Source organism: Pieris rapae, chromosome 13, assembly GCF_905147795.1.
Source record: "Pieris rapae chromosome 13, ilPieRapa1.1, whole genome shotgun sequence".
Lineage (NCBI taxonomy): Eukaryota > Metazoa > Arthropoda > Insecta > Lepidoptera > Pieridae > Pieris > Pieris rapae.
The window spans coordinates 4,093,096-4,112,750 of NC_059521.1; the positions used below are offsets into that span (position 1 = coordinate 4,093,096).

A 19,655-nucleotide genomic window follows, 5' to 3' on the forward strand; every position below is an offset into this window, starting at 1 on the left:
TTAGAATCGCGGGATTGCGTCACGCACACATGCGCACTGGTTTACGTGCAAAGGTTAAGCGTTTCCCGCCTGGCATTTTCATGAAATATATTCTGAGAGCTATGAAAGCTTACGATAAGAAATTATCGCAATTCTAGCCAGGTTAATCAATGGCATATATTTTATTTGAATTACTTCACTCCTGGCATCACACTATTTTCATAAATTTTATTTTTCTCAACACAATGTACATTATCATTTAACACAATCACGTACTTGAAATTCAATTCATTCGGAAATTTACACTCATTATTATTTTACATTTTTATATTTTATTATATAATATTTATACTTATAAATAAATGAGTAAATAACGTAATTGTAAGTATAAGTTATAAATTACTAGAGTTCGCGTAAGTTTTAAAGAAAATAAAAATTATTCAACTGGAGTATAGATTACGTAATTTAAAATACAATGAAAAGTAAATCTTATTAAACATCATCTGTATCAGAACAAAATCTCACGGCTTCCTTGCTAGGTTACTCGGATAAAACCCAAATAACATTTACCACATCTATGTCAAATAATCTATGACAACACACATGCAAGCACACGCGTCTTCTGCCAGACTAGCCGGCGTTTACGTAGTTAGCCAAAGTTGCAATATTACTAAAATACCCTGATTCGTGGACAAGGCCCCTACTACTACAACTCGAATGGAACTTTTCTTCGAAACGACTCGAACTTTTAGGCTTCTCGATGGAATGAATAAATGAAATTCGCTGTTGAGGACTAAAGATACTTTAATTCGTCACTTTACGTATTAAACACAATATCAAATGTTGTTCTTTTGTCTGTAGCAGGTATTGTTTTCTAAATGCTAAGAGGCCTCTGTAACTTAAGAAACTGACTTATTTCTTTGGTTTAATAGAAACGCAGTTTGCCGATAAAAAAACCCCATTTAATTGTAATAAAATATATGCATTTACGTTAATTAAGTAAATTTAAAGTTATTAAGAATAAGCCGTCATTCAAAATTTCAAAAGGGAGTAAAGTGAGGTTTATACACCACAGCCGAAGAAGAATTTTTAAATGTTATCTTATTTTCAAAGATAATGTTAGATGTCACAAATAATTATATGATTATGGAGGCCTGAAACAGCTTCCCCTTCCCGACAACAAGGCCCCGTAGGAGGCCCACTTTAACAGCTACGGATAATCCTATCACATTAGCAGATGAGAAATTAAAATCCACCCGCGTGGCAAGATGCTATTGTCGCCAAAACAGGTTGAGCTGATCTCAAGGCCCTTCCAACAGGGAAATTCCAATCAAAATTTAAAAAAAATCTCTTTTCCTAAATTTTGTTACATAATCTTAAGTCAATTTAGCATTAACGTAAGCAAAATTAGCGAAATAATTCTTTAAACTTTTTTTTTAATTTACTTTATTCTTATTTCTAACAATATTTATATTATCAGAACGTTAATATCATGAAATTCCTTTGTTACAAACCTTACGGTTACCGTTTTACTAAAAATATTACAGAGATCGAATAAGAAAGTTGGCGGAAATCGAGTTCCAATAGTTGTAACTAAAGATTGTTTTTAAAGACTGTGTAAATTTAACTGGTGAATAATAGCGTTTACATGCGACAATAGAAATTAAGGCAGGTGTATCCTAATAATAAATTTAATTTTTTACAGAGTCAAACAACACAAAAGTAATCGAAAGTGGTTAAATCTACCTTGGCTGGAATAGTCTACCTAAGGGAATGCAATACCCATTTCGAGAGATCTTCCTGCGAGTGCAGTACAATTATAAACATTAAGGGTCTGTTTCACAATGTCCGGTTAAGTTCCATATAAGCTATTTATTACTTATTGGTAGGATCAACACTATTGTTGGGTTTCACGAGTGTCAGGTAGCGCGAAATTTCTTCGGAACTTTTATCTTCCGAATAATTTATGTGTTGCATAGCTATTTGGTTTTTTATCCATACATTGTGAAACAGACCCGAATTATAAGAATTCACACAATCCGACATATATAAATAGGTATGCAAATGTCATATTAATTTTATCATGTCATATAATACAAACATTAACATAATTAATAATAAATAATTATTGTGAAATAATAGGTAAGTTAAGTTATTTAGAATTGGTGTCAAACTTATAATCTAGATACTCGCACACGCTATAAAAGAACCTTGCCTTTAAAAAATTGATCACTCTCCCCTTAAAAGAATTGTACGTCAGTGATCTATGACTTCTAGGAAGGTGATGACAGTTCCATCTTTTAGGTTGGCTCGAGTGTTGAGTCTGATAGAGCATTGTCAGCTGCTGAGTAGCAATACTGCTTATTTGCTTCTTAAGATGACAGTCTTTGCTTCTTCTAGGTATTTTCTAAATCACTCTTAAATATCTAAGATTGGTGGCAGGTTTCGAAAACTACTCGAGATCTTGAAAGGACTAGATATGGGTTGATTGTACTTATCCCACGATATCTCGAAATAATAATCTCGAGTCAAGATGGCATTCTCTAATGTGCCTACATATATACACACAGATGCATATTGTTCACCGCTTAAACGAAATCAAAAACATAGCACGACAAAATTAAAACTTCAAACAGTCTGTTAATAAACAATTTTAATCAAAGAATAAGTTTTACAACAAGTAAATTTTATTTTAAAAGCTTGTAAGATAAAACTGAATACTTTGAAAGTTTCTAAAAGCTTTAAAAAGTCTTTCTTTGAGACGTGAAAATTTAATAACTTACATATTTTTCAAGAAAAACTTGGCATTCCTTTTATAAATTTTGATTATACAATTATTAAATAAAAAAGCGAAAGTTAATTGTTCTTAAATAACTATTGAGAGTTAGCTCCAGTTAGGTATTGTTTTTTGACAACAGATATTTTTTTATAAGTGACATCTATGAGATATTTAAGAACTACTTGTTGCATTCCAAGAAATAGTTCAACCATCTGCTCATAGATGGCGATTTTATCATCTTGTAAGGGACATCTGTGAATATACTTAATTATTACGAAATGTAATCCTAGACTGGGTTACTGTCTGATAACATTTTTAGTTTTGGCTTACATATAGCGCTAAAATGAGTTTAAATTAACATAATTCAATATTTTTCACAATATTGAATAATGTTTTACTACCAATTTAACAGCGTGGCATTTTAATGCGCTGAAGAAAGATCCCCTTTTTTACAGCTCTGTTTCTTGTAATATATTCGCTAACTATTTTTCTTTCTATTAATTTCTACGTTTTGTTTTTTTTTAACAAAACTAAAAAAAACCCGAGTTATCGTTCTTATAATATTATTACCATTTACGAAATTTACAATTACAAATTACAAATACTAAACTATTTAACTCGTATTCAGATCAAAAATCTTAAGGGTCATATTTTAATGACTTATCTACCGGCAGATCATGTTAGCAACTAAGTATAATGCTCTGCGCGTCTTCGTGCTAAAGCATTATCACACGCTACTGACATGTCGTATTTATAACAAAAGAAAACAAGGTTATATGCAAACATTATCCTCTTTTTCGGTAGTTGTGTAAAAAGCCTGTAAATACCATTATTCAACTGCAGTAAGTTAGCATGCTCCTTACTGCATTGCGACACAGCGCGCGTCTTGATCTTTATCGAAATATTATTGTCCTACCTTATAATATAAAGTAGCTTATTCTTTTGCAATTCACAAAACGCTTATCTCTACAATGGCAGGCAGGTAGGTAGGTCATTATAACAGACAATCAAGTTAGTTTGACGGCGTTATTTGTATAATTTTGTAATTATATAAATTTAAGGTATTCACAAAGTATACGCTATAAATTTAAAATATTACTAGTGAATAAATAATTATGAGTAGTTATTAAATATTGACCCTCGAAGGCGCTTTGCCTTTGCGCACAATTTGCGGTTCCTCTTGGTTTGGCACGTACCAACAGGGCATTAGGCCTATTTGTGCGGCAACTTGTTGGCAGAGTGATGGCATTTTGTGCTTGATTTCCTTTTACTTAATTACAAGACTGTTTAAGAGAAAAAGAAAATTAAAAGCTGGTACGCATCATAATTAGACTCCGAGCTTAGACGGTAGACGGTTTATGTGTTAAAAAATCGTAACATCTTATAAGTATATAAAATTCTCGTGTCGCGGTGCGCGCGTTTGTATTGTCCCTAAATATTGTTTTTTATTTTAGATAATTTTTTATCAACTATATAAACAGCATTAAAAAATACATACAACCCTAAATATTCAACCCTCTACGATCAACCCCTATTTTTTATTATAAATGATATAGGTACATGGCAAAAAGACGTTTCCCAGGTCAGCTAGTTTATAGAATAAAATTGAAGAGGTATTAAATCTCGCCTTACGGTTTGAAAAATCGAATTGAAGTTTAATGTGTGTTAATACCACGTTTGTTTATTACAGTCAATTTATTCGTGTGAAAGATTTATACAAAAATATTGTATAAAGTATATTGTATTTAATAGCAATGCATTTTAATTTTTTTGTAGAAGCATGTTCGTTTTCCATCAAAGACCAGATGATTCATCAGCACTTGAAACAAAAAACGTCGGTGACAAAAAATAACGAAAAGTGTCACAAAGCGTTTCTAAGAGCAAAGTCATTAATCTGAAGGTCTATCACAGCAGTAAAAACCGCTCCCGATCATTGAACCTTTATTAAAAACCTCTAGAGAATGATGTCACCCAACCCCGATAAGCGCGAATACAAACATTTTTAAATTTGGGCAAACATGAAAACGTTTTCATTATAATATCATCAAATCAAAATGAAGCAATCGAATCGATTGAAAAGTAATTTCTGATTGACATAAATGACAGAATTGGCGCCTAAATGTCAAACGTCAATACGCCATCTTGATTTTCCGTCGAGCACAATTGGCCATCCATAGAGGGATGTTCGAGGGGTGATATATGAAAAATACATCCATCTCTATCTAACAACGTTATATAATACGGAAATGGGTGAGGAGTGTCGGTTTTTAGCCAAGTTCCGCATGCGGCGTCCAAGTTAGGGGTGGCTATTGATTTTTCGCGGAGTTTGCGGCAGTCAGCCGACAAGCCGGTGCCGAGCGCGAAAAACACTGTAGCGCGCTTCGCGTTGTAAAATTGCTTATTCGTTTCAACATTTTTCGAATTTTTTTGAGTTTCGAACGCCGAATTCAATTTTGTTTGTGTGCAGTACTGTGCTGGGAATTGTCGTAAGTATTTTTTCTTGTAAAATATTATTGAAAATTTACATTAAAATAATATTTACTTATGGAATGTCACGTATTTACCGGCTACTATTAATGAAATTTATTTAATTTTAAACTAAACAGTAAGGAATCATCGCACCGGCTAAAGCCATGGAACAGCTGATTAACGACACACATATACTTACCAATTTCGCCATCGCCAAATTCTGATTATATCCCTTATTACGCACAGTGTGAAAGACGTTCATTTTTAAATTCAGAATAAATTAATAGCCAATCGATTCCTCCGAGGCTGTGGATCTGTCTAAGACTGCCAGAGATCTCGCAGGATGTGACGTCATAGATCGTTATCATGACGTCATGTGTCCTCCAATCCTGGGAGTTTAGCATACGCAATTACTTGTGGCCAGAAAGGCCGTTTGGCCGATAATGGCTCCGAAGACGTCATGTCATAAAACCATCCGTTATTAAACATTAATTTGAAAATATATCTGTCTCTTACGTGTTCTCGGCCGAATTAATTTGGTGGTATAATTATAGACGAATTATGCAGCAGTTATACTCCTAAGTTTCGTAGGAGATGTCATTAATACTAAATAACCCTTTTCCTTAGCGACATAGTGTTAGAATTTATAGTTGTAGTTTAGATAAAGTGGTTCATCGTGTAAAAGAAAATGGATGAAAATGTTTCAAGCAAAAATTAACTTGGCGAATTTAATACTATGCAGCCTCAAGGCGTAAGTCTCGACTCAATCTTATGGTTAAACTACAGATAAAGGTAAAATAATACACAGTTTGAACCGATAAATACTAATTAAATACTCATTTATTAAGATTTATATTCTTTTATTTGATACGTATATTGGGTTCATCAGGGTTGCTTCTGTACAATTCACGTAAAAAACATGTATGGCATTAATGCTACAAAATAAAACAGAACTTAAAAAACACAAGATATCGAATGATTTAATATTTAAAAAAATACAAATACAATTTATCATATATTTCCGTACATTCCACAAGGGAACATGAATAACATATGAAAAAAGGGCTTTCGGAAAATTCTCACTATAGGCGTAGGTAAGCATTAGTAGGTAAAATACCTTATATATTTTATATCTACTTATTTATTCATAAGACATTATACATACTAAGAGAACATTACACTAAGCTAGCATGTATATTAATAAAAACTATGCACGACATATACAGACACACGAAATGTGTAATTTCAAAAAAATATCTATAAATAATCATTTAACATTTCCAATAAAGTATGAACAAAACTGTTATATATTATCAAAAATATAAATGCGCATTTATTCATATTTTACTACTAAATAATTCAGAATGCCCCAAGAACTGGGATCCTTGAGCTACGGAATATGTAGTTGGTATGGGGTTGCAAATTTAAGATGCAGGTGAGTTGTTCAGTCGCTCCAGAATCTCGCAACTGTTCATGCAACGTCTCTTTAGGGGTTAATAAAAGTGGTCCTGTGGACTCTTCTCTAAGGGAATCGCTGTGGAGATCGTGATGAAACTACCTGAAGTGTTTCAATGGGCATAGTTCATCCTCAGCGTCCATCACCATGTGCTTCAGTGTCCTAATACGTAGAATGCGTAAATGCATTCCCGTTTTGTTTAGCAAATAAGTGCCAACAAAACTATTTGACATATTGCATTTTAATGTATTTTAATATAAAATGTGTACAATTTAGGAAATAATAATAACCTGAAAAATTGCATTTAGGCTTTTATATATACATATCTGTATAAAAACTAAATATTAATAATCATATGCTTATTTTCAATTCAAATTTACTGCTAATCACGCAGTCATGATATTTTTATTTCATAAAAATGAAATTATTATTTCACTAACGCAAATAGAAGAAGAAGAAGGTATTATTGAAGTTATGTGAGCCAAATCTATGCCTACAAAGGTGATCCTAATTATAAAGTATTTAAGAGAATAAATAAATGTGTTGCGGTGTTCTACGATGTAAAAGCACGAAATGCAGTAATGTGCCGTTGGCAACCTTCCCATATAATTTAAGTGAACATTTGCTTGACTGGCCAGTAAGTTTTCCAGTCTTGGCAAGCCCGAAGCTTTTGAAAAATGGCGACTGTAATCGGATCACGAGCTACAAAATTTTATACTTGTTTAAGTAAACTTAAAAACATACCATGACAATAATAATAGAGAAATACGTATAACAACAGTAATTTATTTAAAATTGGAGACAATAAAAAGTATATATGGTTATTATTGTGTTAATATAGTATATTAAATCACATTATCGTAACATACACACACATACGTACCACGTAGGCACATGCAGTCAATTGCAATGTTGGAAGTGCTTTCCCATAATTCCCACCAGCAGTCCATAAATACTTTATTTTACTAAATAAATTATAATACACTGGGAATAGACGGAGACGATTTTCAAAAGACCTTACAGACCGTACAGTGCAGGTACAACCTAGTGATCTGATGAATGTGTTTCCTGACACACGTCGTTTTTAGATGGTTTCTGTTGAATTCGCGTATAGAAAGTTAAGTCCATAAGTGCACAGCCATGATTTGAACGCACAACGTCATGATTGAGATCCACTTGGGCAACACTAGCTGAGTTTCATCATCGGACGTCGAGATATAATACAAAATACTATCCGTATCACCTTTTCGTCTATCGTTCTACAACTGACCGTTTCATAGGACAATTTCTGCCACGCACCATCACTATGTGGAACCAGCTGCCCACTGAAGTATTTGCGAACCAATTCGACTTAGGTTCCTTAAAAAAAAGAGCGTACCAATTCTTAAAAGGCCGGCAATATACTCGCGAGCCTGACATTGAGTGTGTCTATTGGCGACGGTATCACTTAACACCAGGTGAGCCTACTGCGTTTGCCTCTTGTAACATTACAGAAAAAAAAGATAAAACATTCTGTATGTTTAGATTTAGGCACGTAAACACAAAAAATGTTGATAATAACAAGATAGTAGGTATAAAATGTATTTTTGGTTTAAGTTGCATTAATATCCCATACTTTAGCTTTATTGTATAAAAATTCTCTAACAGTTTGTATTTTTTTTAGTTTATGAAAACAATTTTCATTTATATAAAATATACAACACCTACATTCTACAATATCTACAATAAAGCTAAGGTTACCGCAATTTATTTAGAAAAGCTTTCGAACCGTAACATTTCATTAAGCGAAACCTTCTAACATTGCGTTAGTACCTCTAAAGTGGAGCTACCTGAATAAACCTCAACCAAAACTACCAATATCCGAGCTTAGTGCTCTTCAATCTCTTGAATCTACGATTTTCCCATTTCGAGGAAATATGTAAGCAAAGATATGGTATTGGTATAGAATATGGATTGGACAGATATTAAAGAATTTCTTTTGCTAATGTCAGACTAGTTGCTAACATTGGAAGCGCTGCCGAAATACTCGGCCAGAACAAGCAACGCAAGTGGAAATGGATGGGCCACTCAAAGAGATTCCAATTATAAGTAAATTTTCTTTAAAAAAAAACAGAAAATAAATTATAATTCAGCAGTGGTTGAGGTGAACGACCTCCCGTAGAACATATTTTTGCAGCTGATGACCCCATCTTACCCCTAGTTGGATCCACAACTTTTTGGCCACCTGTATAAATGATGTCGCAATGTGTATCGCTCCATATCCTGTGGGATTACATTGAGAAAATAATAGAATTTTCCAGAAACGATTGAATTTTTATTTTATATGTATAGAACAATATCCTTTTAAAACTGATTTGAAATATAAACAAAAAAACAAATTCCCATTTCACAATTTGGCTTTGATCCATATTGCAGTTTTTACGGGCGTTATTTTTGTGTTCGTAACGTGATTGAAGGCCGGTCATAATATATATTTTTAAGCACCCGGTTTGTTTTATATCTTCTGCAAAACCTAAGGAAATTTACGTTTTAAGGTCGATTTCAGTTTAGTGAAATTTAAATTAATACGTGCAGTAAATTCTGAGAACTTGTTTTATGTTTTAATGAATTCTTTAAAACCGATATAATTACATGGATAAACAATAAGAAGAGGTCGGCAACAAAGACAAGAATTTTTTTACTTTTTTTCTTTAATAACATTATAAATGTAAAAACCTAACACAAATTTATAACATCGAAAAACATCTGATGGCTGATATGTACTTCCAAACGACAAACTAAAATGACTGATTTTTATAACTGATACATTCTGTTTCCATATTCGTACATATTACGTGTAAACACGTGCTTGAATATTTTTGTTGATTACATTTGTATGATTACCTTTAAGTACTTTTTTTTTATTAAAAGTCATTTACATACATAACACGTTATTTTATTTAATGATCGCACCTGTATAACTGAAATAACCTGTATTCTCACCTCTATTAATGGAACCCTCTGTAAATGAGACCGATATTTATTTATACCTGTATAGAGAGAGACACTGGGTAAGTGGAATACCTCTATAAGTGAAACGACATTGCAGGTCCCTTGATGTCTCACTTAACCAGGTTTCACGTAACTATATAACCTCACAGGTTGAATCCTTCATAGTCTGCCTTGCCGAATGTTTAGAGAAATACGTATTCTCTCTGCTGTAGATTCGGTAGAGTCTGATTCTTTTATTCAGACATGGTCAAATAGATGGAACGGATGTACGCATGTACGCTTCCACGTCGCCAGAGCGCGGGCGGAACGAGCATTGTCGTCCATAAAAATTCCATAAGAGTAGCTTGCTCTATAATGAATTTACCACTATCGGTTAAGAAACTTTGTCTACACTTTGTGTTGTACTTATTATGATTAACAGCCTCCTATCCTTAGTGAATTCGCCTAACGTGCTCATTTGTTAATCTTTAAGCATATTTGCTTAATTGATGTAATGATGCCAAAACGCGTGCTAATAGGGACTTATCCAATTCTTAAACTCCTTTTAAATTGTTTTATTTTGCTGCGATTTTTCGGTCTACGTCACGGGCAAACATAATTAATCACTATGACGTCGCTAACGATATCAACCAAGAATGTAACCTTGGGATGGAACTGTACTTGTCTTTCAGAGTAAATGCGTATGTACCATATAAAGTTGGTGTTAAGCGTTGGTATTGTTTCAGCAGCAGCGCATGCCGAGGGCGGCAGGGCAGTAGCTTGCACCAGTAAAACGAGCCGGCGGCTGCGCACAGATGATCGGCTCATTCTGGAACCTGTGCCGTGCGTGCCCTTCCATGCCTGTGGATAAGGTACATATAATTATAATCTATTTGCCGTTGTAGCTTATATCCCCAAGAATTAGTGTATGGAACATAACAACAAAATGAAATTTGAATTTCGAATCAGTGATTCCACTTAGCTCGTTACACGAAGTAACCATTTTAAGATGAGCTATTATGGGAATAAAATTAGTTATTGACAAAACGGTCCAATACTCGTACCTTCCTTGCAATTGTTTTGACAATATTTAGGCAAATAATATGTTTAATACGCTATGTTAATTAATGTGGTAAAATTGTCTTAATATAGTACCTACATATTAGTTTTTAGAGTATTTTTGAATATTGCCTTATTCCGGAAATTTATCCTCGTGTTCTGTATTGTTTCTCTGCAACTTTAAACAGCGATAGCAATACTGAACATGACAGTGTTCAAACAATCGTTTCTACAAAAAAACGAATATACGTAATCACAATATTTTCGCACAAGTTTTAGCGAAAACCCCATCCTTCTTCCGGTCTTATCACAAAAACGACAAGTAACAAAGCCATTAAAACCATTCGGGGGAAAGATAAACCAACTCTTTATGGTATAATGAAGATTATTTGGAGTCTGGAGAGCCACCGGAACGATAAATAATGTATGGGCTGTTGCTTTTATATATTGAAGTAAATATGCAATTGCAAAATATTGATATTGGGTTTCATACGTATCTGTATATGTAAATTCCTTGTTATCTGATTTTCATTATTCTTCAGAAATGCAATATCTGAGATGTCCTATATCGGCTGGACCTCACTATTGTTGTGTAGATACCTATTATAACTATGGCATTGTTTTGTATTAAATTTTCTCAAGAGAAATTTTGTTACGTTATTAACCCAACCAATCTGTAATAGGAGTAATATGAAAAATATTTTTCGTATCTAACTTCAAAAAGACTTGACTTGAATTTTTCGTACTTTTATATCTCTTGAGTTTCTTGGATTAAAATAAATTATATATGGTTTTTAAACTAAATGTTCTTCAGTATTTTATATCTTTTGTTTTATTTAAACTGAATACTGTTTAAATAATTCATGATATTCTGAGTATATATGTACCAAAATAATTAGTTTATACCTACTCCAGTCATAGTTTTGTTACAAATGAAAATGTACTTAATAAAGTAGAGTAATATTTTTAAAATTTATAATTATATATTTATTAAAGTAAGCAAAAAAGCACAGGTCTTGTTTTAGAATAGGCGACGGCTCCATACCTACTTCCTGCAAGGAGATCCCTGCAATCGTACTTTATTTAATACCCTATTCCGTATCGTAATTTGATAATGAACACGAGAAAATATGTGAAATGGCGCAAAAACGAAATAAGTAGTAAAATAATATATGTGTTCCAATTTCAAAATAATTAAAAAGTTAAAAAAAGAAAAGTTTTTATATAACAGTATTTATGGCCAGACAAGTTACATATATCCAAAAAAACATATTATATATAAAACTGATTCTGCAGGAGATTCTTCAATAACTTAACTTCTAGTAATATAATTAGCAAAACATATTTTGCTTATCAAATATTTATACACCAGTAGCATCACCATGTACGTAAATAAACTTCTACACACCACAGTTCTACACTCTATTCTTCTAAGCATATTACTGAAAAGGTTAACCCTAGGATTATATCACACTTTGCCCAAGAGACCCCACAAATATAGCACAATGTTCATTATGAAATAAGCGAGTGTTCAGTTATGATAACAACTATTATATTCTATACAATAGCATTGCTCAAACGCCGGTTTAGGAATTAAATTCCGCTTTTGTTACGTCTAATATGGATAATGGAGTTTTTATTATCACTACTATATTTATAATCACTGTAACTAAACAATTTAAATTGAGAGACTCTTTATAGTTACAGTTATTACTGGGTTATATCGACTGGTCAATCTTATACAGGCGGGTACGAATATACTTATACAATAATAATTTTCTTACATTGTCAAATTGACAATGTTTTTTTTCTTTAAACAAAGCGGTGTTTGTGTTTTGGATGAGCTTATCTAAACAATAATGTTACACTGAAGGATAAAGACCCAATAAAGAAGTGGCTATTTGATACATTCTTCGTTTCTTGAATATACGATAAGACTGTTTGTTGATAGACGTTTATCGAAAAACAAAGAAGGTGAAGCATTTCAGCTGTTTTAAGAACACCTATGGGCATGCGTGCTTCACATTTATTATCTTATTCTAAATAGATCCAGACCTCAGATATATATGTATGTATCTGTGTAAGTGTATACAAGCATATCAGCTGTGTCTGACGCCTTCGTCCGTGAATCTAAGGCATGGCAGTTTCCTCACAGTGTTTTCCTTTACCGTACGAATGAGTGTTAAAAGCCCGCAAAGAAACATTATTGGAGCAAAACCGAAGATAGAACCTATGACCCCAGACGAGTGTTGCTAGTCGAATAACTATTTGCGATAGGAAAGACTCGCTAGTAGGCCATATATTAACATGATTATTATAATGTCATTTTCAACGCAAATTCAACTGGTTGGTAATTTATAAATTATAGTTTTACGTTAGGTAAAACTATAATTTATAAATTACCAACTAATATAAAGTTCATTTACTCTAAGATTGGATTCATAACATAGTAATTATCTTGTATTTACCGTTAAATAGGGAGTGGTAATATATCTGCTGTAACAAGACAATAGCTTTCTACAATTCAAATGACTTGCGTAAAAATATGGCAAAATATGTAAATGTAAAAGTATCTTATTTACATGAAAGCTGGACTAATTTATATTTCAAAAGCAATCAGAGTATATTCAACATTGAAACACTCATGGTTTGAAATATTAATACAAAGTTGAAATGTAAATACATATGGTTCGTATTTGGGTCATTGTTATAGTTTATGTATCTATAAAAATAATAATAATTGATTTCTTTCCAAAATAAAATCTTACTCTTAACTTACATTAATCTTAGTATACAGTATTTGCAATAAACTGAACTTTATAATCATAGGGATAATTAAAATTGGATACATAAAATACTGAAGCAATTTTAAAAAAATCGTCTTATCATATAATGTGTCATAATGTATTATCAAGTTTATTTATTCTATCCTGTAAGTATTACTATTAAATCATCCTAAACGACTGGACCGATGAAACAATCACACAAAAATTCGATTTTATGTTTTTTTTGTTTAAGACGTGTATCAGGACAACGTCTCTTGGCTCTGCAAGTATATATCTTGAATGTGAATATGTATAACAGCGTGAAAAATTCTATGGCGGTATTGTGTATATTATATATCTATCTGTAATTTAGCAAAAATATTCAGGTTTTATTTTGTAAGAATAATACTTTTGCCTTTCGTATAATTAAATTAATTAGGATACTCAACCCCGTCTAGAACAAACATCGATCGCCAAAATTTTCCACGCACAAAATGGCTTCTTAATTCTTTTGCCTCACTCGTACTGTGTAAATATATATTCATTCAAATAATATTATTATTTTAATGATAAAACCAAATCTTAATTTTATTAATTTATGATTCATGTGTTTAAGGCAGCTTCTTCTACTGCCTATTGACAGAACAGACATCTTTTGATATAATCAAAGCTAATTTTGTGTAATTTAAAATAAATTAAAAACCGAATATGTTTTGGATATATCTTAATACATATAAATTACGCGTCACGTTGTTTGTCCGCTTTGGAACACTAAATTGCTTAGCCGATTTTAATCAAATTTGCACACCGTGTGTGTGTTGCGCACCGTGTTTGAACTTGTAATTACAATAAAAGATTGCTTATATATATAATTCTACTGTGACGTGTGTATGTGACTGAACTCCTCTTAAACAGCTGGACCGATTTGAATGATTTAATTGTATGCGTTACGGTTTAGAATTACAAATCAGCCAGGCAGATGCTGCGGTGCTTTCAAAACAAACAAAGTATGTTTAATCGCTTGAAATATCAAGCAGGACGGCTTCTTCTTCTCCACCACTGGAGGTTGACGGTCAGCTCGTTATACTTCTTCTTATTCTTCGCCAATATCTTCTCTGATATTGCGGAGCCACGACTTCCTCCTGCCAGCGCGCCTTTTTCCTTCGACCTTGCCCATCATGATGACATGAAGAATATCGTTCGTGTCGAAGTACGTCGGGTCCGCTAGTGTAAATATACTTTTTTCATTTATGCGAATATTTAGAACGACATTAAACTTTCACGCGTTTACTGTACACATAGTCACGCATTAATTTATAATGATTACATCACTACGTCTGCAGGGAACACAAGCGGTCTACTATAAACTTCTTCTTCTTCTTCCAATAGCTACAGCGATGCCGAACCCGTTTTGTTTGCAAATTCGATATAGTCCGTAGCGCTGATGTCGCAACCTTGGATCGCGCGGTAGAAAAACTCATTACTCTGATCGACTCGGCTTTAATACGGAATCCAATATAATGTTTTTTACGACTCACCAAAGCAGAGATTAATAAAATCTTCAGACTTATCTACATTTTTATTTTTGCTATAAAACCTGCCGGTAATAGAGCTACTAAAACGTAAAACCTTTTCATAGAATATCCACTCATCTATTCAAAAGCGGCAAAATTCAATAAGTCGTTCGAGGCTTTCTAACCGACGAATCACAAAAGACCCTCTCTTTTGTGATTGGTCGGCTATGTGACTGCGTCTTAGTCGCGGTTCCTGATTGGTTAATAAGGGCGATGACCTTGGGCCTTGAACTTTGTTTGCCAAAGGCTCTGTGCCCATAGGGAAAATCGGGTGATTAAGGTCACGAATTTATATACAAAGGATTATCATATGATTGTCATGCTTTTTTACTACTACTTTTATTAATCAGTTGTTATGGATGGTTTTATTAGTATCATATAAACCCAATGATCTGAATAGCACCGGGTTTCTATACTTTGAACTTAGTTATTATTTTGAGTACAAACAAAAACAACGATAATTCAGATTCGTATTTCAAACAAAAAACGTAATACTAGCTGATCTCTTTCTTTTTTAATTATTTCAAGATCGACTCACATTTTTTAAACTCCATTCGAGTTATTTATTTATATATTTTTAATTATATTAGTAATTAAAGTACAGACTGTCAGAAGGCTGATAGTTAACCTTGTAGAACAATAGACGATATATATAGATAGTTTTATCTGCCTCCACTCGGTCAGCAACAGTTTATTTTTATTCACGCGACTAGAATGTCTGTTTTCTATAAAAATGTAAAAATGTAACTTTAGTGGTTTTCATCATTATTATCTGAGGACCTTTATGCAAATAGTAAATATTTCATATTTTCTTTTAATGGATAATTTCGTTTTGAGTTTGATGACGTTTATGAAAATTCGAATTCCCGTTGACTATGTTTACTTAGACATATACCTGCTACGTTTGACCTGCTAATTGCTGCGTACATAAGGTAGTTGATAACTATAGTAGGGCGTAAGCATCGTTTCCTACCCTAAAATTGACTATTTCACATAATAAAACAAGTAGACTACGAAGAATGTTACATTACCGTACAGGCTTCACGCAGAAGAGGCCTATGCGTGCGAGTTATTGATTTTTATCAATATAATTATACTGTCCCACCCTTCAATGATAACTATCCTATAATTCTTATATAGGCTTCCCAGTGGGGCGCTGGCGGTCAACGCGTCGCGTGGTATTGATCCCACCAGTCTACCACCACTCCCCGCGTCTTACTATATACCACTAGTCGTCCGTCGTCTCGCAACAAGAAACTACATTGAAATAACAAAAATAAAAAACAAAATCAACTGTCATCTCGCGCGCCGGATTGCCAAAAACCGCGCACATTTCAGCCAAATACACGACCTCAGTGATGTGCCTTAATTAAGTGATTCACAGTGACCCGTTTCGGTTTCATCCGATTTGTGCTAATCGGAAAATTCGTAATTTACGTGTAATTGCTTTCTAACAATAGGATGCAAAAAAGGAAATTATTATCAGACGATCAGATGCAAATTATCACGCGAGTCCCCTAGAGATAAAGCGAGATAGGAGATATCGTTGTCACTATCGTTACACTAAGTTGATAGACCGTATCGCTTCTTCGCTGTCGTTTCTATCAGCTGATTTACACAGCACGTTTCAGAATTAGTGAAAAATGCATTTACATGGCGCGTCATAGTAAATTCTGTTGCTGACTCAGAGTGTAAACCGCGCAGTCGCGAAACAGACATCGACAATTTTTTCCGACATTTTCGAACGATAGAAATCTTGCCGCCTAAATATATTATTTTTTGTGACGTCCATCTTGTGCCTTATGTTGTGTTAGAGTGAGATGGTGTCATAGTGTTATGATGGAAAGAAAAGTGGAAAGGCGGGTGCAATGGGCTTCAGAAGTAAGTTTTTTGTACATTGACCTTTAACCTCTTTGAGCTTAAACTGGGGGCTTGAATAAATTAATTATACCACATTATATAATTATACCTGAATAATTCTTATCTGTTATTTATATATAAATAGATAAGACGTAATAGATACTATCTATAATTCAGGGTGTGTCTTAGGAAAATTTCTGGTGATATCACAATTTATAATCCTCCAGTTTTAGAATCGAGACATAGGTTACATGTTTATATACGTAACTATATATGATAAAAATAGTCCTTTATATAATCTTATGTGCTAATTAATAAAATAAGAAAAGTGGTATTTAATGATTTTATAAAAAAATAAACTTCATCTCGGCAGTGAGCGAAGTCTGAACAACAATAAACATAAGTAGGTAACCTATATATTAGACACCCGAATCCTGCAAGTTTTTATAATTAAATAATTCCAGATTTCTGTTACATTTAACAATTTTCCCGTTAAATGCATTAAAATGTACCTACAAACATTATTTTTACCAGTTTAATTGCCATTCTATTCTTACATTTGGGGTTAGCACATTGTTTCTCGTACAAGTACAAATAATTTTTCACACACATATGTATTTCATTCGTTTTTCTGTGTCTAACACTCAATTTGTCTGAAGTGGCTTATGAAGGACAAGTTATTGAATAACATTTAATCAGAATTGTTTTTGTTAAAAAACAAAATCAACAAATTATTAATATATCTATTACAATAAACATACAATTTAACAATTTAAATTCCAATGTATATTTAACTAATATTAAAAAAGGTATCAATCACCAGTGGGAAAAGTATCACGAGTAAATGTTATTATAAATTCCCCAAGTCCTTACAAAATTTTCCCCCAGTCTATTTTATAAGACCTCTTCTCCAGTAGCCGTTTCCGTGTGGACAAGCCGTTATTTTCTTCGTCCAAGTGGCCTAGTTGAATTTTGTTACCTATTTAATTTATGCATCCGCGATAAATGGCCAGTTACAATCAGAAGTAGCTATGCCTAATTGTGACACTCATATATTTTCTTATATTATTCACAAACATAATTAATGTCAACTCGATATAATGTGCATTTCTATATGCCAACGTTCAAACTCAGGTGCTTAGTACTAATTCAATGAAGAAATATAGACTACTTAAATGTGTAACAAATAAGCTATTATAGCCCATATAATATATTTATAGCCAAAAGCGACAAAAACAGGGGAAATTCTAATTCATGTAATGGCATCATGAAACTAAATACGTCAACGAAAATATGTCTATTCATCACCTGGATCGCTTTCCATATAAGTATATATTCGCTATACCACTTTTCTGTTTTACAATTAAAGGTACAATTGATTACGGGCAAATTATTTCTCATCATTATAATTATAGCTGTAATTTTATATATATAATACAGTAACAAAAATGCAGACATTTAAATTGTCTAATTAAATGACCAGTAAGGTAATTTAAATAATTTGCAGTAAATGTTTCCTTAAAGTTACATTTACTTGGAAAACGATGAATTGATATAAATAAAGTGCTAAACGTCTGAATACCAAGAAATACGAATTTCAAATTAAGCAGTTTGCAAATCGTTGCAAACACGCAACTTGCGACACGAGTTATAGATACTATTGTGCTACATATTTTAATACTTTCAATTTAGTAAACTCTTTTAAAATGAATACTAATTAATGTATAACATAATACCGCCGTTGTTTAGGCTCGGTTTAGTATTTTCAATACAATAAATTTACTGTTTCATAATTATTTGATGATTTAATAGGTATGTAGATGATCACCCTGTACTTGAATCACGCCGTCGACTTTTTGGGTTTAAGGCGATTTCGTCACGAAGTTTTCCTTCATCGTTCGAGCGAAAGTTAAATGCACACATAGAAAAATCCATAGATGCACAGCCTAAGACATGAGAGTCGCACGCTAAAGCCACAAGGCCTACACTGCTGAATAAAGTACTAACCTCTTTTATAAAAGACAGATAATTTGAGACTTAGTAATATATATTTTACTTCTCCTTCCGTACCTAGCTCACACTGTCGATTTTTAGGTCAAAGACGGTTTCGTTAATTTATATCCTTCATCATACGTGAAAGTAAAATCCATGGATCCAGTGATTCGAACTATCTCATCTATCTCATCGAAATTTATCTCATCCAAAAGGAGGGCTATAAATACGATCTTAATAAACTTAAATATGAGTAAGTAAGAAAGAGAAAGTAAGTAACATTGTATTGTCATTCAACGTGAGAACAAAGGTTCTACTAGCGAGCAATGGTGGATTCGGTGGGGGGGTTTGGGGGTCATGAGCCCCCCCTGAGCTGGTTGAAGTAATTAGGTGGACCATTTATTGAACGTAATGATTTTGTTTTAATACTTTGTACCATATAGATTTTATGTAACTAAATATCTTTAATATTTAATTAATATAATAAACGTAATAACTTTGTATGATGGCAAACGTATAAACTGTAACGCCCTTGCTAGCGAGAATCCATTTTATTCCATTTACTACACATGTATTACGTATTTTTAATTTTATTATACACAGGCTAGTTAGATTAGTACTGTGCAGTAGTTATACCTAATGACATCTTTTAAGGTCAGTCGGAATGTATATCTTAGATTTGAATTGCAAGAAAATAATAATTTAAGATAAGTGCACACCAAACTATTTAAATATTTTCATTATGTATTTCA

General features: G+C 32.8%; 1 protein-coding gene across 10 annotated transcripts in view; it reads left to right on the forward strand.

Moving 5' to 3' along the window:
- Window positions 1–5,092: 5,092 nt before the first annotated feature.
- The window catches only part of LOC110993864, a 40,156-nt gene continuing 25,593 nt past the window's right edge, over window positions 5,093–19,655 (forward strand). For 8 of the 10 annotated variants that reach the window (XM_045630679.1, XM_045630681.1, XM_045630684.1 and 5 more), the window contains exons 1-2: window positions 5,093–5,244; window positions 10,403–10,525. In XM_045630679.1, the coding sequence (XP_045486635.1) occupies window positions 10,469–10,525 (57 nt within the window). In that variant the 5' untranslated portion in view covers window positions 5,093–5,244; window positions 10,403–10,468. Of the gene's footprint in view, window positions 5,245–10,399; window positions 10,526–16,240; window positions 16,933–19,655 lie in introns of those variants that run through there. The other 2 variants (XM_045630680.1, XM_045630682.1) reach the window with 2 other exon arrangements.